The 26,029-nt window shown below is 41.2% G+C and overlaps 2 protein-coding genes and 1 long non-coding RNA gene across 5 annotated transcripts; 2 read left to right on the forward strand and 1 right to left on the reverse strand.

Moving 5' to 3' along the window:
- The first annotated feature begins 4,834 nt into the window (after positions 1 to 4,834).
- On the forward strand, positions 4,835 to 8,832 carry LAMTOR5 (late endosomal/lysosomal adaptor, MAPK and MTOR activator 5). The gene is made up of 4 exons (XM_053392799.1): positions 4,835 to 4,957; positions 5,128 to 5,189; positions 7,033 to 7,150; positions 8,475 to 8,832. The coding sequence occupies exons 1-4, from the start codon at positions 4,923 to 4,925 to the stop codon at positions 8,533 to 8,535; spliced, it is 276 nt and encodes a 91-aa protein (XP_053248774.1). The 5' UTR covers positions 4,835 to 4,922; the 3' UTR covers positions 8,536 to 8,832.
- Positions 8,833 to 12,438: 3,606 nt separating this feature from the next.
- Positions 12,439 to 25,991, forward strand: SLC16A4 (solute carrier family 16 member 4). Its single transcript, XM_053392801.1, has 8 exons — positions 12,439 to 12,684; positions 13,981 to 14,113; positions 14,987 to 15,130; positions 15,787 to 15,948; positions 16,502 to 17,062; positions 18,830 to 19,041; positions 20,466 to 20,559; positions 25,771 to 25,991. The coding sequence occupies exons 1-8, from the start codon at positions 12,574 to 12,576 to the stop codon at positions 25,896 to 25,898; spliced, it is 1,545 nt and encodes a 514-aa protein (XP_053248776.1). The 5' UTR covers positions 12,439 to 12,573; the 3' UTR covers positions 25,899 to 25,991.
- On the reverse strand, positions 17,626 to 21,637 carry LOC128415934 (uncharacterized). 3 transcript variants are annotated; one of them, XR_008331105.1, is made up of 4 exons: positions 21,570 to 21,637; positions 19,940 to 20,044; positions 18,940 to 19,038; positions 17,626 to 18,321 (listed from the first exon to the last, which is right to left on the reverse strand). It is a non-coding gene; the product is annotated as an uncharacterized LOC128415934 (long non-coding RNA). The 3 variants fall into 3 exon arrangements; XR_008331104.1 differs by lacking the exon at positions 21,570 to 21,637 and having other exon boundaries at positions 19,940 to 20,468; XR_008331106.1 differs by lacking the exon at positions 21,570 to 21,637 and having other exon boundaries at positions 18,916 to 19,038; positions 19,940 to 20,468.
- Positions 25,992 to 26,029: the final 38 nt, after the last annotated feature.

The raw sequence follows: 26,029 nt of genomic DNA on the forward strand, positions 1-26,029 counted from the left end.
AAGCTACTGTTATAGGTGGATTTGTAGCTGGTTGACTGACCAAACCCAAAGAGTGTTCACTAATGGTTCCTTGTCATCCTGGAAAAAAGGGACAAGAGGGATGCTGCAGGTCCTTCATTGTTGTTCAACATCTTTATAATGACTTGGATCAAGGTATTGAAGGGACACTCATCAGATTTGCGGGTGTCACCAAACTGGAAGGAGTAGCCAATGCTGCAGAAGACAGAATAGGGATTCAAGATGATCTGAACAGGTTGGAGAACTAGGCCAAAAGTAACAAAATGAATTTCAATAGGGACAAATGTAAGGTTCTACACTTAGGCGGGAAGAGCCAGCTACACAAATATAAGTTGGGGGGGGTACCTGGCTTGCAAGTACATGTGAAAAGGATCAAGGAGTCTCAGAAGATCACAAGCTTAACACAAGTCAACAGTGTGATGCAGTAGCAAAAAAACCTACTGCTATTCTAGGCTGCATCAACAGAAGAATAGTGTCCAGATCAAGGGAAGTAAGACTACTGCTTAATTCTGCCTTGGTCAGACCACACCTGAAATACTGTATCCGGTTCTGGGTGCCACAATGTAAGTGGGAATGTGTGCAGATGAGGGCAACCAGGATGATAAAGGATCTGGAATCCAAGCCTTATGAGGAACAGTTGAAGGAATTTGGTATGCTTTGTCTAGTAAAGAGGAGACACAGCAGATGTTATGGCCATCTTCAAATATCTAAAGGGTTGTCACATGGAAGATAGAGAAAACTTGTTTTCTCCTGCTCTGGAGGATATGCCCAGGCAGGTGTAATACTGATGCCTGAAAAGAGAGCCTTCTACAAAAGTATGTATGGCATGGATTGATGGATTTAGGAGGATAAGCATGTGAGATTCTTATCCTGCCCATGTCAGAAACACAAAGGAAAAATATATATTGGGGGCTTATTTGGGCTTTACATTTTATCTTGTTATCTGAAAGCATTTTGTTCAGTTTTATTCAGGTGTGTTTTTCTTTTAGCAACCTTCATGCTTGTTTGAGAGATAAATCTTGGATTTTGTGTTAACCCCAAATAATAAATTACTCATCTGCACTACAGCTATGTACACATTAGCAGTTTGAAACCACTGAGGTTGTGCATCCAACCCCCTCCACCAACTGAATTTCAAGTCTCGTTTTTCCCCTGCTGTACACAACAGGGATATTTTCACTACATAACCTGATTTGTTTCCCCATGTCTGCACCTCCCCACAAACTTCTAGTTAATGAATCTGTCATCTGCATATGCACTGCCCTAGCTCCTCTGATATCACAGAGAGATAAATAAACTCAGGCCATGTCACTAAATGCTACCTTGGAGGTTTTAGGATAAGAATTTGAAGGTCTGTGTGCAACGTCTGTTAAATACAGCTTCATAAAACTAAAGCTTTTAGATCTACCTGTGTGGCCATACTACTGGACTGCATGCTACATTGTCATCTAATGGGAACAGGGCTTTCTTTGATGTGCCTGCAGTATCGTAGAATGCCCTCTTGGAGGAAGGCTGCATGTAACCTTCTTTGGCAACCTTTCACAAACAGCTTTATCATTTATTTTTTATCTGACAGATTTGTGAGGAGCCCCTTCTTCTTCTTCTTCTTCTTCTTCTTCTTCTTCTTCTTCTTCTTCTTCTTCTCCTTCGTATCTTGCTGTTGCTTTAGCTGATTTAAAGTATTAAAGTTGTGTTTAGATTTTTATGAGTTTTAAGGCTTGCTTTGGATAGAATCTTATTTTATGATAGAAACCACTTTCAAACTTTATTTGTTGCTGCTGAAAAGCAGTATATGATTTGGAATAGCACCTTGTTGATATAAATCAGTTGAGCAGAGAGTTGCAGTAAATGTTTAGCTTGCTGTAATCAGAATGCATTTGTATGCTGCACATGAGAATGAGGGGGAATATATATGGATTTTCATGTTTGGGTATCCAGTGTGCATAGGTGAAACATCTTTTTCGGATGTTGTTTGTCAGCTGAGTGGCCTTATACAGTATAGCTGCTGGGGTAGAGAGGATCAGAGCTGTTTCCAGAGCTGTTTAACACACTGGATTCTGGACTGTGGAGAATGATGAAGGAACTTTCTCTCTTGTTCATAGTTACTTGTCCAAAAAATGATAAACCTTTATTTCCCCCAAGTAAGTCAATTGGTTTTTCACTCTCGGCTTGTGCTTTTAAGATGGATGGAATTATATACATCTTACATCCTCATAGGCAATTGGGAGTATCAATAGAGACATCACTCTTTTTGCTTCTGACATGCTCATCAGGGAAAGAGTGCTGAAGCAAAAGAATTAATGTGGCATTTGATTTAATACACAGAACCCAGTACTCAATTCCAGTAATGACATATGGCTTTGGGGGCAAGTCAGCTGGAGCTGTAAAGGAGTGGGAATTGCAGCCTGATTCTGCTAAGGAGTTTGCAAAATCAGTTCTGAGAGTAGCCATTTTTAAGAGAAAAGAGTGAGCATGAATCTTAGTTTTAAAATACATCCATCTCAGAAGCATAGAACCAAATATCCCTACATTTAAAGTAGGAAAACTAAACAAAAGTAAGTCTTTTTTTAAAAGAAGAAGAAGAAGAAGATGCCTGCAATCATATTTTGTTATGCCTGAGCCACAGAGCGATAGTATGAACACAAAATCTGGGGCAGCATAAAAAGGATAATTTGAGCAAGATTGCTTGCTAATTTTTTGTTTTGTTTTTCCCATTCCCAAAATTCATTTGAATGTGTCTTTATTATTACATATTCATAGTCAATGGGATCCTGAGTAATTTGGGACTGCATACACACCATAGATTTAAAGCACCCACCCAGAGAATCCCGGGAAGTGCAGATTGTTAAGGGTGCTGGGAATTGTGGCTCTGTGAGGAGGAAGCCACAGTTATAAGGATTCTTCTCTCTCTGTGTGTTAAATGCATGGTGTGTTTTTGTGTGTGTGCATGGAGCTGTTTGAGACAAGAGTTCCCTATTCAAATAATTATCTGCACTTTTAAGTGAATATGGATCTAAGAACAACCTTCTGTTTCATTCTCTATGCTGATATAGTGTCCGTAAAGGGGATCCAAATAGCTTCACAGCCACCACTTCTCAGAGCATTACCTCATCCCACTCACCATCATTAGTAAATACTGGCCTCCTTTACACGGGGGTTGTGATGATTGTTGAGAATTTGCATGCTTAAAATCTGCTATAGAAACACAAATTTCCAATATATATCATTAGAAGAATCAGCAGGGCCAGATTTAGGTTTGATGAGGCCCCAAGCTATTGAAGGTAATGGGGCCCTTTATGTGTCCAGCTGTCCTTTGTCAACAACAAATTGTCGCTTTTTTGTGTTGAATATATGCTATATGGCAGGGGAGCCCAAACTTTTTTCAAAGAGGGCCAGATTTGATGAAATGAACAGGCATGAGGGCCAACCAAAGTTAGGATTGAAGTTGTTGAGCTTTTTGGGAAATTTTACCCCAGAAAATAAACTGCCACAGGGGCCAGATTAACATAGCTGTCAACGCTTCCCTTATTCCGAATAGGATTCCTCGCAAGAAAAGGGGAAAGTTGACAGCTATGCGGGTTAAACCAACCTGCAGGCCAGATTAAGCCCCCAAGACAGTCTTTGGACATGTCTGCTAGAGGACGAGATGGTTGGATAGTGTTCTCGAAGCTACCAGGATGAGTTTGACCAAACTGCGGGAGGCAGTGGAAGACAGGAGTGCCTGGCGTGCTCTGGTCCAGGGGGTCACGAAGAGTCGGACACGACTAAACGACTAAAGAACAACAAATGGACCTAATAGGTATATAAAGCCATTTGCACATAACAAAATATGTATTTTATCAAAATAATTGTTGAACTGAAATACAATTAAGAAGACGAATATTAATAGTGAAATACTTTAAAATTTTTGGTGGGCCCCCAAGAGAGGGGCCCTAAGCTTGTTTAGCTTATACGCACTGGAAACGATGCCTTATGAGGAACGGCTAAGGGAGCTGGGCATGTTTAGCCTGGAGAAGAGGAGGTTAAGGGGTGATATGATAGCCATGTTCAAATATATAAAAGGATGTCACATAGAGGAGGGAGAAAGGTTGTTTTCTGCTGCTCCAGAGAAGCGGACACGGAGCAATGGATCCAAACTACAAGAAAGAAGATTCCACCTAAACATTAGGAAGAACTTCCTGACAGTAAGAGCTGTTCGACACTGGAATTTGCTGCCAAGGAGTGTGGTGGAGTCTCCTTCTTTGGAGGTCTTTAAGCAAAGGCTTGACAACCATATGTCAGGCGAGCTCTGATGGTGTTTCCTGCTTGGCAGGGGGTTGGACTCGATGGCCCTTGTGGTCTCTTCCAACTCTATGATTCTATGATTCTATGAGTATCAGCCACCTGGTCTAAAACAGATTTAATAAAACACCTCCGTTTACAGCTCTCTACTTTGGGGCTTAAGAATCTTTCCTACGTTTTCCAGCCACTCCCCTTTCCTGAGAGTAAAATCCTTTAAATCTGCACGCCTGGTGTCAGGGTCTGGCCTCCGTTTTATTGATGTGAGCGGATTTTAGGCGACAACATTTGCACGAAAAAACAGGATAAAAATAAACAGGCTTGTAAACAAAGAAGGACTGCGATATAAAGTTCAGTGACACTCCGTTACTAAACATGTTCTTTGGGAAATAAACTCCACTGATTGACCTCCTCCTAAAAGGAAAAGGAAGGACGCTTCGCCCCCCTCGTGATTCGCGAGAGCCGAGCCGGCGTTTAAAAACATGCGGCCCCATCAGCAAACGCTTCGCCTCCAGGAATTCTGACCCTGACGAGCCACCGTACCAGCCCCTTGCCATCATGTGATTACAAGTCAGCTGACAAAAAAAACACTCCCGCATGCGGAAGTGATCGCGGTGCTCGGCAAGATGGAGGGGGCGTTGGAGCATCATTTAGAAGACACGTAGGTGCTGGGGTGGGAGGGAGGCGGCGGGCGGGCGGGCCGGCCTTCTCCCTTTTGGCAAAGGGCCGTCGGAGTCGTGGGGCGGAGGGGAGGGTGACGCGGCTCTCTCCTTGGATGCGTCCGGTACAGTAGCAGCCGCTGATCTCTGCCGTTTCCTCCTCCTCCGTTAGAATGAAGAACCCCTCCATTGCAGGAGTCCTGTGCACCGATTCCCAGGGCCTCAACTTGGGCTGTAAGTAACGCTGACACCTTGTTATCGCATGTTCCCATGACGTCCAAGATGCTGCCTGTTTTTAAAAAATAGCTTGCTACTGCACCTAAACCAGCCACCCCACTAAGTTCCCAGTTGTGGACAAGCGTAGTTGTGGACAAACATGAGATACACTTATTGGGTAAGTAGGTGCTGGGGTGGCTGGTGTTAGGTGCAGTGCTTTTTTCCCTGGGGGTACGCATGCCCCTAAACATTTTGTGAATCTAAGTTTGGCCTCATTGAGAGTCAGTATTTCAATATGAGTAGGAAAATGAGAGCACCCCAAAACATTTTTTTTAGAAAAAAAGCACTGGTTGGGTGTATGTGCATAATAGTTACATATGTAGCTGAAAAGCAGTGATAAATGTGTCTGTGGCATCTACATCCTCCCTTTTTGCCAAATGTCATCAAGATGGTGCCTGAAAAGAGATCTACATAAATTCTGAGCATCGTTTTTACTAGTTTAAATTAGGCAATGATTAAAACCTTGTTTTAATCTAAAGTGCTGTGTATACAAATAATTTAAAAGTCAGATTGGTAGTTATAGCATTAACAGCAAAAAGAGTCTAATAAGAGACCTCCTATTGCTTGCTTATGTGGTAGTTGCATTGCTATCTAGACAACTTGACTTGTACAACTTAATACAGTCTCCTTAATACAATCTCCTTGTATTGCACGGTTCTAAAGTGCACAGCTATAGTGAGTGACTTTAGATCAGCCAGCTAGCTTCAAGTAAATGAGTAATGGATGCTCCTGTATCTTCTGACCACTGCTATTTTAAGAATTGTGAAGGCATGACAAATTAAAACGTACTGCTAGTTAATAATCACTAACCCAACACAGCTACAAAATTCTTGCTATTAGTTTTCTTTAAAGGTGACCTGTAAAAGTGATGACACAGGGATCACTTTGGCAAGGCAGGGACTTAGTTCTCCTCTCCTCCTCTCTTGATTCAGCTCATTTATACCTTAACCCCCTATGCACACACTCTCCACTTTCTTATGCAACAACACTAACAGATCTTGCATATCGTCTTTCTTCCTCAAGTGGCTCTGTTTCTTAAGGCTGCCTCTATAAAATCTGTGTCCTAGAAAACGACAGATGTTTCTTATGTCTGAGACCTTCTTGGTCTTCACTTAACCATTCCCTAGCAGCTGTAAACAAGTCAGACTGTCAGATAGTGGGCAGGCAGGGGAAAAAGGAAATATGGGGAAAGAAGTGAGAAGGAAATGGTGGTAAAATGGGATACGGAATGGGAGTGAGGAAGAAGAGCAGAAGAAGTAGGAAATGAATAGTTTTGTGGATTTTCTAAATATTTTTTAATTGGAAAAAATATTTGCCTATATATTGCATCAGGAAATTTTTGTTGCCTTAGAGATAGATGGAACTTAGTATGTTTATTTTACATATATTAAGCAAACAAAGCTTTAAAAAAAACCTTTAGTACTTTCAGATTTTTTTGTCTCAGTACTTTCATATATATTTGAAATATTTGATGGGGGAATTTAAGAGTCCATTTAATGTGGTTTAAATTTTATATTGTGTAAAAGTATTTACTGGAATATTCATAAAAATGTAAAATTCTAGCACTGGGATGATTGCCTGAAAAACATTAATTATTAGTTTGTAACTGCCAAGCTTCCATATTACTGCAATTGGCATCCATTCTTTGTTATTATTTTCAGTTTATGGAATTGAAAATTCTCCGGTCAAGGACTACATTTGGTTTCCCCCTTTTCAGTCAGCATTTTTTGTTTTGCATCCCTGAACTGACCACATCCTGTATTTCTTTACTCATTTTAAATGATAAACCATTGTCTTCTAGGTCGTGGTACCCTCTCAGATGAACATGCAGGTGTGATATCTGTTCTAGCCCAGCAAGCAGCCAAATTGACGTCTGATCCAACAGATATTCCTGTAGTGTGCCTCGAATCAGATACTGGGTATGTGTATTTGGAGCTATTACTTCCTTTACTTAAGACAAAGTAACTGACATGACAGGCCCATTGCTTAAGTTGCCTTCTCATATGGATAAATTGGTTAATCCTTACTGCTCTCTGGGTTCTGTCTTCCATGTGCATGGTAACTTGTTTGGAAAGAACAGCTTCAACTTCTGATCTTTTGTTCTTGGAATTTGAGCCGACTTGCAAAAGTACTCTCAAAAATGAAGAAGACACAAAGATCTTAACTAGCCTCAGTTAATGTGTTTTGCCATTAGGCTCTCAGTGTAGCTGGGAAGTAGGTTATTGTTCTTCCTACTTTTCTTAGCTATAGTACTGCACCCTCCCTTGATCATATTGCATGTTGCAAGAGCCTCGTCCTTGTAGTTTCCCCTCTGCTATGGAATAATTTGCTCTCTTCTGCTAATGGGTTGTGGCAAACATAAGAGGAAATAGGATCATCTGTTTAGGATGCTGATATCATGGAATAAATTGAAAGATTCTTCCTTGGTGCATGTGGCTTCACTGACTTTGGAGTTCTGTAGGACTAATTTTAGGCTTTAAACATATACTTATTGAAGCCTTGTAAATACACCTCCCAGTTACTAGTCTGCCTGGGGCTGGCAGGGGTGAACAGCTGCATTCTGTGTTGGGCACTGATGAGGGATGGAGTGTACCAACCTTCCTCTGCCAGTTCACTCAGTTGCCTACATGAAATGGGTACCAGGCTAGTGCACAAATATAAGGCTGGTAAAGCCTTATTTTAAGTGTTAAGTTTCTTGTAAGCAGGGGTGTGCTTCCAAGCCTTGTTCCCTCCAGCATGCCACCATGATCACATTTGGAGCCTTCCATGAATTTGAGGGTGAAGGTCTGAGGTGGGAAGCTTCTACTTACGGAGTCTCCCTGTGGATTTAGATCTCCAGTAGCACAGGGCTTTAAACTGTGTATGCGTGGAGCCTCAAAACTTTTGAAGTGCTCTAAAGGTGGCGATGCACCCCAACTTCCATCTTGGTCAACATGTGAGTAGCGCCAATGCCCAAATAGGGCACTGATAAGGTTTACAAGGAAAAAGGTTTAATAAATAATTCTGGGTTTAAAGTCTACCTGATTTTGCTAATATTTGAAATAATGGTGATTAAAGGGGTGTCATCAAAATGTCTATAGCTGCATTACAAATGATGACAAGTGAAGAGAATCTATGTGTGATATGAAAAGCAACAGATCTAAAGGCAACAACAGTGGGCTGCAGTTATTTTGGTTAACATTTGGGACTTGTTTCATTCTATGAAAGTGGTGTGTTTAAAAACAAACCTTCTGTTTCTTTCAGCAATATCATGATCCAGAAGCATGATGGCATCACAGTAGCAGTACACAAAATGGCATCTTAACCTTATACATCCACAATATTCCTTGCTCTTCGACATTTATGCACCTTTGTGGACTACTCTTCTACAGATTAATACAGGTTGAATATCCAGTATCACTAGGTAGAACCTAGCTGGATTGGACTGTAAAAATCCTCCCAAGTTGGTATGGAATCTTAATTGCTCTGAACTTGTACCATTTCATATTATCATGTGTGGAATGTTTTCCTGTTACATGGCTGGGGAGAGCACCTTGTCAGGTGGCCCCAATACTCAATAAATCAATAAATAAACAAACTAAAACACACTGCTTGTTCACTACCATTTGACTTAATGTTGTTTTATTTGGTTTGTCTAGCCAGGCAATGACATTCAGTTGTCTTAAGAAAATGTAGTTGTTTGGTATACTGAGCTGCCTTCTATGTACAAAACTAACAATCACATATTTAAAAGGGACTTGACCATAATAGTTGCAAGACTAATCAGGCAAACTGTTTTGTGTCATCTGCTTGTTAGCTAATGGCAGTGTATTAGCTACCATCTGTAAAGCTCTCTTGAGTTTCTTGAATTCCACTAGCTGATCAAGAGTTACATACAGGGTTGATAGTAAACCTGGCTTTTTCATGGATCAGGGATAGCTCAGTCAGTAGAGCATGGGACTCTTAATCTCAGAGTTGCAGGTTCAAGCTCCACGGGCAAATGATTCTTGCATTGCAGGATGTTGGTCTAGACGATCCTCGCGGTCCCTTCCAGCTCTACAATTCTCGATTTTATGTTCTAATTCCAGAGGCCTATACATCTAGCATTTAGGATATCCTAAGAACGAACAAATCAGAATCCCCTCTGGAGTCCTGAGAACCGATACATTTCAGACCAAACTCGTGCCATAGGTTAACTCATGGAAAGTGTTAATAGAGCCAGAAATTTAACACTAAAAAAAGGCACATGACTACAGTGTGTAAGAAAATAGTGTAGGGACTCATGTCAAGTATGGAATGTGGGGTTTGTGCTCATCAGAACACTCTCTCAAGTACAACCTAGTCCTAGGATGAAGGGCAGCAGGATAACCATGACACATAACAGAATCCTCTTCAATCTAGCTTCCATCCCAGTTGAATAAAATGTATTAGCTGCTCTAGCAGATTACTATGCCAGAAAATACAAGATGAAGGTGATCCTGTTGATTCTCCTTTCAACCTTTCCTTATTAACCATATTTTCCTGGACCATCTGTCTGGGTTTGGATTCGAAGCTGTCCTGATTGTTCCTACCTGGTAGGGAGGTTCTGGAAAGTGGGTCCCTTGTGGCAGTTGTGTGGAGTATGCCAAGGTTCATTACCCTCTGCTCCATTTCCCTTTTAAATCTAATCGAGTGTTTCCCAAATCTGGGTCTCCAGCTATTTTTGGACTACAACTCCCATCATCCCTGACCACTGGTCCTGCTAGCTGGGGATGATGGGAGGGCCAAGTTTGGAAATCCATGTGAAGTAGCTGACATTCTACACCATGTGAATCTAATCCATGTGAAGTAGTTGACATTCTACACAGGCTCCTTGCAGTTGAGCCTCTGATAGCTGCTTCTGCAGTTTCAAATCATACTCTACAAGCCTGAGTAAGGATCTTTACCCTATAAAGCCAATTATTTGAATAATATGAGGATTCTATCATATGCCTGCACCTGCTTTGAGATGTAATTATAAAATATGCACAGAATCCATACATACCTTGCTCTCTCTAGAAGGGTAGTTACAACAAGAAATTATTGTTTAGTAGATGACATGCTTATACCTGTGTAGTTGAGAGAGAACATGCTCCCTATTTAGAATATGGTCTGTTTATCTTTATTTCTTTTATGTATGCATCTTTACCCATTGTGCAAGTATTGTGGTGGAAAGGGACTGAAATAGTAGCAATAGTACCATCTAAAGGTGGTTACTAATGAGCATATCAAAACAATTATATGATTAAATGGCCTTACCTTGTGCATCATACACTGCATGAAAAATACAATCCAACTTGTATTTTGGATGTACCATAACTGCTGTAAAATGAAAATTAATCAAATTTCTGTAGTTTTTATTTTTTAAAAAACAAGAACACATTTCTAACCTAGAATACTTGAATAAAGAAATTTATTTGTATGGATACTTGTTTAAAGAAGGAAATATCACATATTCCTCAAGATGAAAACCAATCTACCTTTTCATGTGCTAGGGAATAATTTTTATTGTGTAATCTAAAAATCAAATAAATTTATGCCGATGGTGGTATGCTGAGCTATTTCTTTAAAAATAATAATAATTCAAAGTGAGCCAGGACAAGGGCTTTACCTCCAGGGGCACTGGCTCAATCCACTTGTAGGAGAAAAGACATTGTTTTCGCCAGTGATATCAAGACTCTTATAATCAGGGTACAGAGGGCTTCCTCTGCAGCTAAGTTTCAGCTGCTGACCTTCAAACATGCAGGGTTTCTTATTTTAAAGGTACACAACGGAGCCATTAAGAGGAAATGGCCAGTGTTTTGACCTGTCACGGTTATTTTGCAATTATTTACTTTCATACCAAAGAACATTGCATAACTAGTCCAAACACACATTTCCCAGTAGGGGTACTGGCACTGTAGGTTCTCTTTATAGCTTCTACAGGTGCAGGCAGGCATTTAAAATGGAACACTGAACAAAAGGGATCGCTCAGTGGAGCATGAGACTCTTAATCTCAGGATTGTGCCCTGAGTTGGGCAAAAGATTCCTGCATTGCAGCAGGTTGAACAGGGGTCAGCAACCTTTTTCAGTCGTGGGCCAGTCCACCATCCCTCAGACCATGTGGTGGGCCAAACTATATTTTTTTTTGGGGGGGGGGAATGAACGAATTCCTATGCCCCACAAATAACCCAGAGATGCATTTTAAATAAAAGCACACATTCTACTCATGTAAAAGCACCAGGCAGTCACCACAAATAACCCAGAGATGCATTTGAAATAAAAGGACACATTCTATGCATGTAAAAACACGCTAATTCCCAGACCGTCCGTGGGCCGGATGGAGAAGGCGATTGGGCCAGATCCAGCCCCCAGGCCTTAGTTTGCCTACTCATGAACTAGATGACCCTTGTGGTCCCTTCCGATTCTACAATTCAATGATTCTGTATAAATGAATCCTGCCTTGCTCCTGAACCCTCTAGCAGGAAGGAATTAAGAATGCGGGAGGCATGGCCAGGCTCCTGCCTCTGCTGTTAGCGCACCTTGGTTGGGAGAGGGACCTGAGCAGGGGAAGCTAGTAAATAAGCAGGGCCTAGTAGAAGTTAGCTGAGGCAGCAAGCAGTTGCTTAAAAAGCCTGTGCAGAAGAACAGCAACTGCTTCTTGTCCTCTTCAACAAGCCTTCTTTTCAGGTGCTGGGGCTGTTCCTTAAACTAATGCCTACTGGATGCCTGAACTTTTTGCTCACCAGGTGTATGCTGAAACCAAGAGTTGAGACCAAAGCACAATTAAGATGAAAGGGAAACCTGGAGTTTGAATTAAAAAGCATGCAAGACATGCTAGAGCCCAGGCTTCAGCAAAGCACTATGGAGACAAGCCTTTTTGTGTTATTTCCTGCCCAGGGTGTACTAGGGTCAATTCAGAAGCCCTTTCCCTGAGAGGCAGCAGTTGTGTGACTCACAATACAGGACAGTTTCTGACATTGACTTCTGAGGCTTCCCTGGTCAAGCAGAAGGATCTTGCTGCAAAAGTCTTAGCTGATAAAACATACCCCTTAACCGCCACAGAGCTTTAAAAAAACAAAACCACTCTGATAATTTTTTCTTTTAATGTCGAAGCAGTCAAAAACAACCAGAAAGGCAGTAAAATTAAGAGGTCCATCTTGTTCACTAGGGTGATACCACCGTTTTAGTGTTTAAAAACATTGGGTTAATGTTTAAGTTGAAAAACTGCAGACCGTGTTAAAGCAGCAATGGCAGCTTTTATTTTGAGGGTTTGTCAGCAATGTGGACTATTATCTTTTGGGTGTAAGAGCCCTTTAACAAAGTCAATTGCAGCTACTTGCTGGAGCTCAAATCTGCAGAAGGAATGGAGAGAACAGAGGGTGAGCCAGAAGCTGAAGAAAGCACCAAACAACACGACGGTGCAGAAGCTCCCGATGGAGGCTGGGGGTGGATGATTATGCTTAACTTTTTTCTGGTAAGTAAGAAATGTGACAAAGTCTGTGGAGGTTTGGTTTTGGAAAATAGGAGGCTGCCTTATACCGGGCCAGCCCAGTATTCTCTACACTGACTGGCAGGGGCTCTCCAGGGTTTCAGGCAGGAGACACCAGGGATTGAACCTGAGATCTTCTGAATGGGAGACTAATGCTTTGTCACTGAGCTACAGTCCTTCACCTTTATGTATATTGCATTTTACGTAAAAAAAATGGGGGTATTTGCACAGGGAATGAGGTCCACACATGAAATAAGACCTTACTGTCGACTTTTCTGGGGTTTCTTAACCCTCCCCACAAATTTAAGGGGGTACAGGGGGTACATAGGGGCAATGTTCCATTGCACAGGTGGACTTTGTTCCATGCATGCAACCACTTAGTTGAATGCCACTCTGTACATTTTCAGAAGCCACAGAATAAAACTGGGGGCAGCGGGGGGGGACGGGACAGAATTTGAATGCTCAACCCCCAAAAACATATTAATAGCCAAGAAGAGAAACATTAAGGGGAGGGGTGCACACCATGAGATTAAATCTCCCACCTAACATTTTACAACCACAGAGTGGTGGGGGAGACCTCAGACCCAGCAGGGGTCCCAATATTGCCTGTGAGACATTTCCCCAGACCAGACCCATCTACCCAACACTGGACAACCTATGTAGGCAGGTAAAGATATGGCTGAAAAGGAGCAACCTTGAGCTTAAAAGTCTGCTCCCAATTGCTCCTTGGCAAGTAGGGCTCCCTTTCAGTGCTGGTCTGCACTGACAGGGCTCTCTTACTAAAGCCATTCCCAGTAAGAACTCTCCCCATTGGGAACTTCCTTGGCAGCCTATGGGACACTTTCAATACTCATGCATAACAAAATTTCCCTTTCAATTTGCCAGGATGGAACTAGACCACCAGCTGCAAATCTGTGTCTTTCAATGCTTGTTTAAAAGCCATAAATTGAGCACAGTGGATGGGTCAGGGAATGAGAAGTGGAGAGTTGGGAGGGATGTTGCACCATCCATCCCTCTCTTCCCATTCCTCTCCTCTCAGGCTACTTTTTCTCCTAGGTCAGCTAATTTCTGGACTTGGGAAATCTCAATGAAGTTCAGCACCATTTCATTTAGTTTCATATCAACTGTGAGTGATCCAAAGTTAAAACCCATCACAAATTTGCCCAGGGAATAACACGTGCTATTCTAAAAATGGAAAATGCTATATTCTGTAGAGCAGGGACAAGTGGCAGCAGGCAATACATGTGCTTCAATTTTACTGGATGTTTTGTTTCTTTTAAGGTAAATGTATCTACAATGGGAACAGCGAAAAACTTTGCCATTTTCTTTGTGGCCTTTCAAGAGCATGTTGGCGGTTCTTCTGAACAAATCAGCTGGATTGGCTCTATCATGTCCTCACTTCGATTCCTAGCAGGTCAGCACAAATACGGTTGAATATGACTTGGTGAAGAAATACTTTATTTGAAGAAATAGTCCTGAAACACTTTTAGTGGAACTTTTTTACACATGCACGGCATTTGTTTGCTGCCCCATGGGCTGCTTACAATAAGAAAGCAAAGCCTAAGTAACTACTGTCATTAACCTATGTATACAGCCAACTTGAAAGCTTATAAGCATCTAAGACCAGGATGTAAGAACAGACAATGTGTAAATTACTGTTTAGTATAGATGCACATCAACGGCATCCACACTGTCAATATGGTGGCAAAATTCTGGTTTAGGGGATCTACTTCATTTTTTCCTTGAACCCTAAGGTCTCCCCAGTGGAGCAAGGAAGGACATAAACTGCTGCTGGTCTCCCACAAATTGCCCAGAGATAAACCAGTAGATCCCAGACCACCTTTGGGCCACCCCTGATGTAGTGGGTAGTGCCAGACTTAAAATGGGGGCACCTGCACTGAAATCTTCATGCTACCCACAGAACTTAATGGGTTAATCACTGTCTGTCAGCCTCATCTATCTCACACAGAAGGATAGGAAGGGGAAATGCCATGCATACAACTCTGAACTCCCTGGAGAAAAGAGGATACACATGTGATAAGTAACTCCACTAATATTAAGGGCTACTCTCATCAGCCATGTTGAAGCAAGTTTTTTTCCTCAGCTCTGTTTAGGCAGCAGAAAACATTCTCCTGACAGCTCTATTATAGAGTTTCCAAAAGTTAAGCGTATGCCAGGTTCAATATTCCCTAAAACTGGCAAAAATGCCTACCTCCAAGTCTCTCCTTCTGCCAGTTGCAACCCTTTCCCCAAGCCACCATGAAGCTGTTTTTCTTCTCTGTTGCAGCACCACTGGTAACCGTAGTATGTGAAATTATAGGAGAACGACCAGCATCAGTGATTGGGGCTTGCCTGGTTGGCATTGGTTGTCTTATCAGCATATTGGCCACAAACATCCCCTTTCTTTGTGTGTCTATGGGATTCCTGACAGGTGAGCGTACCTTAAAAATCAGCCACAGTAACAGAAAAGTCTAACTGGAAATAGAAAAACTGAGTAACAGTCAGGCTAATGTTGGGTTGGGGGGGGCTTTTGTTTATTTTTTGCAAAGGCCTTCCCCACCAGAATGAATAATGGTCTCCCTGCACTGCTGAGACACAGGGCCCAATTTATAAAAAGTTAAGGGAGGTACTCTACCTGTTGGGCTACTGGAGGCACCTACAGGCAAGTGCCCCCTTTCATTCATATGTGCCCCAGTAGGTAGACAAAAATGTTTTGTTGCACATGCCCTCCCCTTAAAAAAAAAAAGAATTACATTGAAGAAGGTGAGAAAGACATCATCTGGAGTTCTTTTTGTCAGCTCTTAAGATTACTTTTGAAATTGAATATATATATATATATATATATATATATATATATATATATATATATATTCAATTTCAAAAGTGTGCTAATTAAAATATCAAGATGTTACATTTTGGGCTGTATTCAACAAAATAGTTCCACTCGCTCAATGACTTGAGCCTGTATGACAGAAGCTTCCCTCCCTCTCCTTTCGTTGTGTGGCACCCAAATCTAGGGTTGCCTACTACCCTCCGGATGGGCCCAGGAGAAGGAGCGTTTTTCTTATGTGTTTCTTTTCATTTTAGGATTGGGTTTTGCTAGCTTGTATCAGGTAGCAGCTGTGATGATTGTCAAGTACTTCAAGAAACGCCTGGCTCTAGCCAATGCAATCGGCCGTTCAGGAATGGGACTGAGTGTTATACTCACACCATTTGTTCAAGTCCTGATAGAAACGTATGGATGGCAAGGTTGGTAGCTTTCACTTCCCACATTTCATTGTAATTACCACCTTATATGTATGGGCTTTGAGAGTGGGATAGGGGAGTGCAACCCTGCTACTCTTATTCAATCTCTCAGTGGCTTTTTATACTATTGACCATGGTATCTTCCTGGTCAGGAAGGCACTTTATTAGTAGATTCATTCCCACCTGCAAAGTCAAGTCTAGAGAGTAGCACTGAGGGAGTGTGCTTTGCTCCTTAAAGGAACAAGTGCATAGCTTTGGGGTACTCCTGTGTACGTCTTTGTCATTCAAGGCCCAAATCATCTCCGTACCAGGAAAACTTTTTGCAAGTGGAAGAAGACTCCTTGGGGTGTCCTGGGAAGGAAGCAGAAAAGCCTCTGATATCTTGCCTTAAAGAATGCCAATTCTCCCAGCATGACTGAAAATTAACTTATTTTAGACCCTCTGAAAGTCACCAAAAATGTTCCTTCAGAGGGGATGCTAACAGAATTTATTAACATTTCTATTTCCCTGTTATTGCAGCAGAATGTCACATCTCAATCTCTGTCTTATCATTCAGGTGCCCTACTGATATATGGTGGCGTGATGTTGAACCTTGTTCCTTCTAGCATGCTACTACGACCGATTAACATGATGAAAAAGAAAGTTGTAAGTATTAAACACCAAGACAAACAAACACCTGTGCACCTAAGAATTGCAGAGACCACTGAAGACAGCCAAGATAAAATTGGCACCACAGAACCGAACAGATCAGATCCCCTCGATCATGAATGCATCAGTATGAACAATCTACAGCATGTTGGACTACAATTAGCCCCAGAAAACGACAAGTGTTCTGAAGTGCCAGAGAACGGGAGCCACAAAAACAAACATCCCAATCGGAATGGTAATCAAAACTGCTTTCCAACAAACAAGGAAGGAAATTCCAAGTCGCAGCCTTTTTCTTGCAAGCAATGCCATGTTGATTTTTCCCAGCTAAAAAACCCTTTCTTCTACATTTTCACATGGTCTTTTCTCTTCAGCCAGCTAGCCTACTTTATCCCCACGTTCCACCTTGCAGCCAGAGCTAAAACACTGGGCATCGAGCCAATGGATACTGCTTACATCATTTCAGTGGCTGGTAAGAAAAACTCAACTTTTAAAGTGGCTTTCTTAAGATCTCTGCATGACAGCTTCACTAATAATTCACTTTGGGTGAAGAGAAACCAATTCCTGTAGAAAAGAAATGTAACACTGCTTATGGCTCAACATACAACTCTATTAAAAACAACACAACCCAAAGACCTGTTGTTTTTAAGTATGAAATCAAAATATTAGTTATAAAAAGATCTCATAGCAATACAAGAAACGATAATTTTTTTTACAACACAACAGAAATGATACTGGGAAAACTGAATATGATTTTGGATTAATAAATAGCTCCCTAGAAACATTGACACTGGTTTGCTGCAGCCATCAAGAATGTAAAAGAGTGATGTTAATAGTAAATACAGTACACTGAAAAATGGAATATATCTCATCTCTTTGTCTCAAATGTGTGTTTTATATGCCAACTGGTGTGTTTAATCTGCCACCTCATCTATTTTTAAAAAATGTGTCTTAATCAACTTCTAAGTAAACTGTTCTGAACAGAATCTGTTCCCCTCCCCATTTGATATTTGTATTATGAAATAAGAAACAAACTCCAGTAATTAAAAAGACTTTATTAAATGAAGCCATTGTCTCCCATTGTAAGACAATGATACATAATAGGGATCAGCAAGGAGAAGTTCCAAGCCCAAAGCCAGTCACCCACCCAAAATACTCCCCTTCCCTCCAATCTGAAATTTGCCAACCAAAAGCCAAGAGTGGCATATGAAGGGAGTAACATCTGTGGCAAATGTACTTGTCAGCAAGCGATTTCGAGAGGTAGGAGTTGGAGACTTGGGCCCTAACCCAGCAATTTCATGCAACTAAGTGACTGTTTTAAGAAAGCTAGTTACTGAGCAGGGATACAAAATATGAGTCATGCAGAGTGAAGGCAATGGCAAATGGCCATAATTTCAAATGTGCAAACTTTCTCTTAACAAAAAAACAAAACACAAAGAAACTGGCTGCATGCATACATTTAAACTTCTACATAAACAAGTTTGCTAGACTGCAGGCAGTATACTTTGTTGTAAAATGAAAGGAGGGGAAAAGACAGCCAGGGCTTTGAAAATATTTTTAGTATTTCTTCAAAAAATATTTCACAAATGGCATATAACAATCTGGAAATTCCTGAGACCCCCCCCCATGGGTAAATTACCAGGATATCACTGTTGGCGAGTAGTAGTGATGAAATACAAAATTCTAATGGATGGCACTTACCTTTCAATTAAGCAGATCAACAAATTAGTCCTGAACAAAAACAAAAACAATCAATGTGAGCCACTGATGTTTTCATAAGAATACCAAGTAGTAAGCTAAATTAGAAGTGGCATAAAAAAGACAGAAAGTTTCCTGAGCTGTTTTTATTTTATTTTGGGAGGATATTTTAAAATTGCACAAATAAATACAACCGAGCTATCCTAAATTTTATTGACAAATTAGAAAGATTCTTCTGACAATACTTAATGCATGTTCTTAACTGTTCTTTAAATCAAAAGCCTTTTTTTAAAAAAAGTATTAGATCTCTGCAAGGAAATATTAAATGTTAAAGAAATAAAAGGTAGTAAAATAACATTCTTTTTTTTCCATGTAAACTGCCACCAACCTCTGGGCTTGAAATTTTGAATTTTCACATGTATTTTACAGAAATAAAAGAAGGGTACAAACTCTTTCCTTTCTGACCTTTTATCTGTGTTTTTCAAAGCTTCTACTACATAAATTCTGTTTGAAAATTCATTATTTTTCTGCTTCCCTTTAGGTATAACAGAGACAGTCAGCCTTTTGCTCTCTGGTTGGATTGCAGATCAGAACTGGATCAAGAAGTATCATTACCACAAGATGTACCTCATTTTTTGTGGTGTCACTAACCTGCTGTGTCCTCTTGCCACAACCTTCCCATTACTTATGACCTATTCTGTAGTCTTTGCCATTTTCAGTGGTGGATACCTGGCTCTGATACTTCCTGTACTGGTAAGCAGAAGAAAGCAATTAATCATCAAAAGGCTAATAGCAAAGCGATCCAGAATTCTTATAAAGCACAGACCATCCAAAACTTTCACCTACTTCAGTACACAAACCAGAAAATTAAAAATGCTCTGAACATGATATACTTGAGGCTCCATTTATACATAGGAACATGAGAGAGAAAACCTTACAGATGCTCTGAAGATCTATTTGATTGAACCCAATGCATTTTGAGTCTGTGATTCTGCCTCCAAAGCATTAATTAAACAAGTCTTCTGTACGGCCTCAGAACCAAACTACATATGACTTCTGTCACACTTTTGAAAGTGTGCTTAATTGAACCCCTTTGACTTGGGCAGGGTGGGGGAATCAGTTATAGGGCTCTGATATGAAATGTTATCCCAGTCTAGATTGCTCTCTCCCTGCTGAAAATCATCCCCTTCATTGTCATCCCCTCTAATTTCAGATTGCTTAAACCTGTGGTGGCCAATCTTTTTTAGCAAGCATGTCACAGTTCTAAAATATGAGACTGTTCCATTCTACTGCAAGCTACATACATTTATAGTCCTTGGGTTGGTTTGACCTCAATTATTATATACTGAGCTGGGGAGAATGCAGTGGTACAACGCTGGATAAACAGGGAGGAGTAGAGATATGACTCTAGTCCAGGCATGGGGAACTTCCAACCCACAGAACAAATTAGACGCTAATTTGCTCTGTGCAGTCATTTCCCCCAAACCTCACCCACCTGATATTATACATGGGGTCAGGAGTGTGGGATAGATAAACATACGGTTGTGATCTGGAGCTTAAAGTGTGCTTCAGGTTGTTCCTCATCAAACGAGGCTTGCTGACAGTAAGCTCATTTGAAGTTGTACATCTGCTGCAAGTGTGGTTTATGTACCTGTAAATGGACATTTTTCTTCTACAGACTGGCCTTGTAGATAGCTTTGCTTGTCTGCGGCAGAAAAGTCTCCATCTGTAGGTGCAGTTTGAATCCAAACAGAATCTGCAAATGAAAAAAGTGAGACTCACTGTGGGCACCAAGAAGCTCATTGGGGCTGACAGTGAGCTCTTTTGAAGATGTCACCTGACATCACCATAAGGGCGTCAGGTGTCAAAGTAGCCCTGGGGTATGTGAAGGGTCAGGATGTAGCCCTCTGGCTGGAAAAGGTTTGTCACCCCCGCTCAAGTCTATGCCAGAGAAAGACCCATGTGCCTATCACATCACATAAGCCTCTACTGGCTGTGCCAGAGATTGGTCACCTATGGCTTAACTGCAGAGTCTAGATGGTTTATTTTTATTATTAACTTTAAAAATGTATTTCTAAACATGCAAATGAAGGGAACATGCAAACTGTTTTCAAAATGGGGGACAATGTGTTGAAAATATTTATAAAACATATAAATAACACTGATTGCTTCAACAGGTAGAGTTTGTAGGAGCCTCCAGATTCCACAGTGCTTTGGGACATGCCTCATTCATTGCTGGCCTTGCAGTCCTCGCTGGACCTCCTATTGCAGGTAACTTAAAACAACCTCTTCCTTCCATTGAAAGAGTGCTAGAATTCCTTTCTTGTCAAAAGCAAGGCTGAGTAAAGTTTGTATCCAACAATGTCACTGCACAAACTGAATGACCTCCACTCATGCCACAGAACTTTCCTTCCCTCTCCTCCTCCAGCTGCTTCCCCTCCACATGCCCTGATATCTGCTCTGATGTTTTCCCCAGCAGATTTCAAAGGGTGCAGGGAGTCCTCTAGGAGAGAAGGAAGGGAAAGTTCAGTTGCACAAGTGTTAAGCTGTTCCACTCACACAATGACTTCACTGGATTCTGTATTGGGTTTTCCCCTCCAAAACACTATCAACAGACCAACCTATTTATGGACTTTCATTCATTTTATAGTAAAAGTCAGCACAAAAAAGGGTCTTCCTTAACCCTGTTCAAGGTGTGTGGAAAAGGAAAATAAAGCATGCATTTGTGTTTTTAATCCTTCCTCTTGCCTGTGGGGTACAAGCTCTCTAGAAGGGGAAAAAATCCTTAGGAAGTAACAGTGAACTGTTGTCCACCCACAAGGGAAATAAAAGGCAGCAACTGTGTAGCACCATCTGTTTAAATGTTAAACAATCTCATATCCTTCCACTTCCTCTGTTTCCCTTTTGTCTATTGTAAAGCACCTTTGTGAAACACCAGGTACATGGATAATGCAATATAAATAACAATAGTAAGGAAAAATATTGTTCACGGTTGCTGCAGGCTGGGTACCGTATTTTTCGCTCCATAAGATGCACCAGACCATAAGACGCACCTAGTTTTTGGAGGAGGAAAACAAGAAAAAAATATTCTGAATCCCAGAAGCCAGAACAGCAAGAGGGATCGCTGCACAGCGAAAGCAGCGATCCCTCTTGCTGTTCTGGCTTCTAGAATAGCTGCGCAGCCTGCATTCGCTCCATAAGATGCACACACATTTCCCCTTACTTTTTAGGAGGGGAAAAGTGAATCTTATAGAGCAAAAAATACGGTATTTGCTTCCTACCTTCCTTCTTCACAGCTCTGGCCCTCTCTTGCTCTCATGGTCTTCCCTAGACTGTCTATTCCAGGGGTCCAGGGGGTTGAGCTGCAGCTCCTATTGTCACTGATCACTGGCCACGCTGGCTAAGGCTGATAGGAGTTGGGAGTTCAACAACGTCTGGAGGGAATCGTGTTGGTTATCCCCATGGACTAGCCTTTTCCCTACTTTGTCTTTCCCTTTTCTGTGTAGAGTCGTCTGGAATAGAATTAATGGGCACATTAGGATAAATTATGATCATGGAATAAGGCCCTAAATCCCGCCTCACAGCCCCATGTGATAAAGGGCTCCTTTGCCTCATTCCCCTGGAAAACAATTAATACATCTCTAGCATGTAACTGACACACCAGTAAAAGGAACATATGTAGCTGTTAGCCAAGCAAGTTGCAGCAGCATAGAAAGCAGCCAGGAACAAAATGACAGATAATCCAGAAAAGCTGGGGGGGGGGGGAATAACCTCTGTATTCAGACATTGACAGTTCAAATCCCTTGCATGCCTATTGAGATGTAAGCCCCACTGAATTCAATGAGGCTGGAATCCTTTTTTTAAAAGGAGAATGGAAGGCAAAGAAACTGTCACATCTACTTTCCTGCTAGGTCTTGCCAGCAAGGTGAGAGAAAAAGTGGAGCAGCACTCTCACTGTGCCAGCTATAGGGCTGACAGTTTCCTCCCTAGATTGAAAGGATCCAATTTGGATCCAATTCTTCCCTTGGTTTGCTCCCAACACCCTGCAGTGATTTCCATAGCAGCAAGAAGTAGGCACCCAATGTTGGTTCTCCTTTTATGTCCTCACAGGGACTAGAGGAATACAAGGCCCCTTTTCTGTGACATCCAATGTACTTGACTTGTTTGATTTTTAAGGTGGTACAGACCCATTCAAAACCAAAAATACAATTTTCCAAAAGGTTATAAAGTCCCATTAATGCTACACCAGATTATAGAAACCTGAACACAAGACCCTTGTCGTGTCATCTCTAAATAGAAAGTAAACAATTATCTGGGGCAAGGGACTATGAAGCATTTTCTAAGAAGAAAGCAATGCAGTTAGCCACAGTTTGCTATCAGAAAATGCTCTGGGAACCTGTTGGAGAGCATAGCAACCTAACAAATATACACACTTAATGATGTCACAGCACCACACACCAAGTGAGATTTAGCAAAAGGACTAAATACAAGAGAGAAAACAAAGGCACCTCGTTGCCCTCTGAGCAGCCTGCATGTGATAGAGGGAGAAAGAGAAAGGGAGAGGGGAAGAAAAGAGAAAATAAATCCCATTTGCCCAGGCAACCAGCCAATGCTGGCTTGTCCTATAACGCTGGCAAATTTCATTGCCAACTAGGAGAGACTTTCACCTCAAGCTGTCTTTAGTCCTGCATGACTGGGTGAGAATGTGGATGGGGAAGCACACCTACATCCCCACATTCACATTCCTGGAACTGGGTAGTTTCACATTTCCTGTGGTAGTGTTCGTGTTGTGGAACCACGTGCCCTCTGAGTTCAGGAAAATGCCAAAGTTAATGTCATTTTCGCAACTTCTAAAAACACATTTGTGCTCCCAGGCCTTTGCTTGTGCCTCATCTCCAGGAAGCTGCTATGCCTTTTAACTCTGCCCAGAGTTGCCTGCTTTGTGTGTGATTTTAGTCTTTGATCTGTTTTTCAAAATGGCTAGATGTTGCCTCAGGACTTATGTAGCAGGCAGAACTGAAAACATAAAATGGAAGTTGAAAGGATGGCAAATCCCTTCAGTAACCTTGGAGTTTGTTTAAAACCATTGTAATAGAAGCTCAGATAAAATGTTCATTCCCTTTCTAACCTGTGGCATACAAGTCAAACAGGATACTGGCATGGTTAAACAACAGTGTGAAGAAAAAGGCATCTTGGTGCCCTTGAAACACCCACCATCCCTGAACATTGGTCATGCTGCCTGGGGCTGATGGGAGCTCTAGTTCAGTAGCAACTGAAAGGTACTACACTGGCTACCTCCACTTTTAAAAGAGAAAGACTTGCCCTAATGAGGAAAATAAAGAACACAAGGTTTGCCGGGGGGGGGGGGGGAATCAAGCACCAAGGAAGCAAACAATTAAAGCAATGAAGAGGAAACTGCTAAAGGCTTGAGCAAAACATGTATTTAAATGCAGCAGGTGCAGGAAACCAACCAGGGAGACATAGTACCTTAATGAAAGGCGTAAAAGAAGTACTGAATAAGGAGAGGGAGACTGCAGAGGCTAAACGGAATCTTTGCATCACTAGTCACTGTGGTAGAAGATGCAGAGAGATCCAAATCAGAATCTATTGTTATCTTGGAGGGCATCTGAGGTGCTGTGTCAATACAGGCAACAAATGAAGATGTTTAAAGCTAACTGACAAATTACAAATTAACAAGTCACTGGAGCGCAACACAGTCACATTACCTGAGAGTTCTTAAAAGAAAGAACATGAAATTACTGAACACGTACATATTGGTCACTGATAGTACTCCTTTTACTAGCACTTTCAAGGTGGCTAATTTTGTGTGTGTGTGTGTGTGTGTGTGTGTGTGTGAGAGAGAGAGAGAGAGAGAGAGAGAGAGAGAGAGAGAGAGAGAGAAAATATCAAGTTAAAAGACTAAAATCAATTAGAATTATTTGGGTCAAAAGCAGCAGTTAGGAGAAATCATACAGCCATTATAGTGTCACAAAAGGCAAAGTAAACTTAGCTTGAGATAAGGGGGTGATCTGAACTGCTAACATGGTTAAAGAACAGTAAGGCGAGAGTAGTTCTCACAATGGAGCAGTAGGGTTCTCAAAGGATGTGTGTTGAGGCCAATGCTATTTAACTTCATAAACCTGGAGCCAAGGGTGAGCAATGGAGCTGTCAGGACTGTGGATAACACAAAATTACGCAGAGTAGTGAAACACAGGTTGTGATGAACTCTAGAAAGATCTCTCTAAACTGGGCGAATGACTAACAGAAGAATAGCAAAGGCAATTCTGAGTTAGTGCAAAACTTCTTATACACAGCAATGGGGTCTTAACTGAAACTAATGAGGGAAAAATGTGTTTGCTTGAGTGCACAGCTCACTGAAAATGTCAGCTCAGGACACAGTAGCAATAAAACATGAAATATTATTAGGAGAAGAACTAAAACAGTCACTGTCTCTCTCTTTGGTATAAATGTAGTGTGGCAGCATTTGCATTATTGTGTACAATTCAAAAAGGACTGGAAGGGGTACAAAGAACAACAACTGAAATGATAGGGGGCTGGATAAACTTCCCTAAAATAAAGATTTAAGGCTTTAAGGTGTTTTAGTTTGGTGGGAGAAGTTGACTATGGTGTGGCAAAAAAGGTTTATAAAATTATGCATGGTGTAGAGGAAAGTTGATAAAAAAGTAATTATTTCATGGAGTCAATCAGAAAAATGGACACACAGTAGATTCAGAAGGGAGTACTCTTTCACATAATGGGTAAGACTGCAAACCTACGCACACTTTCCTGGAAAAAAGCCCCATGGAACACAGTAAGACTTATTTCCAAAGTAAACCAGCATGGAACTGCACAGAAAAACCAGATTCATACAACTCCATCAGTAACTATTAGCCTTGATAGCTAAATAGAGCCTGCCCCTGAATGCCAATTGGCCCCTGAATGCAGTAGATCTACTTGCATGTGGAAGCACCCCGTGAATGGAAATCTGTATAAACAGTCCTCCATTGGCAGTTCATTTCAGAATACCTTGAAACAGACATGTATTCCAGTGAAGAAGAAAAAGAGTGGGCCCTCTGGTGGCACATTTTAAGAACATCTTGGCAGAGGACAAAAATATTGCTCAGAGGAAAACTGGTAGAGTTACTTAAAAAAGGCCACAGGGATTTATTTATTTGTATGTATAGTACACCAATCAGATATCACAAAGTAAGAGCATATCTCATCTGATTGCTGTGTGGCCAGACTGGTGTTTGTTTCATGCTCCAAAATGTATTGTACAACAAATGCTTTGGATGGGACAAAAATAATCTTGAGTATTGTACTGTGGACTTCTATAGTCTTGCAGAATAAACATTTAAACTCTCAACTATTTTCCTTGGCCCTTCTACATAAGCTCTGCAGTAGTAATGCTGTGTGAAATGAAGTGATATTCAACTGAAATATCAAAAACTTAAGTAACTGAACTCTGATTCCCTCCTACAGGTTGGCTACATGATTACACTCAGACATATGCTTACTCCTTCATTTTTGCGGGCAGCTGTTACCTTGTTTCTTCCCTTTCACTATTCCTTGCACCAGTAGCCCAAAAATGGAGGCAAGGAAAAAGCTGAACTGACTACATAAGCAAGCAAAATTCTGCAGCAATTGGAAGAAGCCATATCATGTAACATTTATAACAGTTTGTTGACTATGTAATAAAAAGAAATAAAGGATTTTTCCAAAATATATCCTTTTGAAGCTG

This window comes from Podarcis raffonei, chromosome 6 (genome assembly GCF_027172205.1).
Source record: "Podarcis raffonei isolate rPodRaf1 chromosome 6, rPodRaf1.pri, whole genome shotgun sequence".
Taxonomy (NCBI): domain Eukaryota; kingdom Metazoa; phylum Chordata; class Lepidosauria; order Squamata; family Lacertidae; genus Podarcis; species Podarcis raffonei.

Excerpts from the sequence above, each read along its gene's own strand:
- LAMTOR5 (XM_053392799.1), top strand. The coding sequence starts at position 4,923 with ATGGAGGGGGCGTTGGAGCATCATTTAGAAGACAC. Across the intron at positions 4,958-5,127 it reads GAGCATCATTTAGAAGACAC|AATGAAGAACCCCTCCATTG; the intron begins GTAGGTGCTGGG and ends CTCCTCCGTTAG. Across the intron at positions 5,190-7,032 it reads CCAGGGCCTCAACTTGGGCT|GTCGTGGTACCCTCTCAGAT; the intron begins GTAAGTAACGCT and ends ATTGTCTTCTAG.
- SLC16A4 (XM_053392801.1), top strand. The coding sequence starts at position 12,574 with ATGGAGAGAACAGAGGGTGAGCCAGAAGCTGAAGAAAGCACCAAACAA. Across the intron at positions 15,131-15,786 it reads GTCTATGGGATTCCTGACAG|GATTGGGTTTTGCTAGCTTG; the intron begins GTGAGCGTACCT and ends TTTTCATTTTAG. Across the intron at positions 17,063-18,829 it reads TTACATCATTTCAGTGGCTG|GTATAACAGAGACAGTCAGC; the intron begins GTAAGAAAAACT and ends GCTTCCCTTTAG.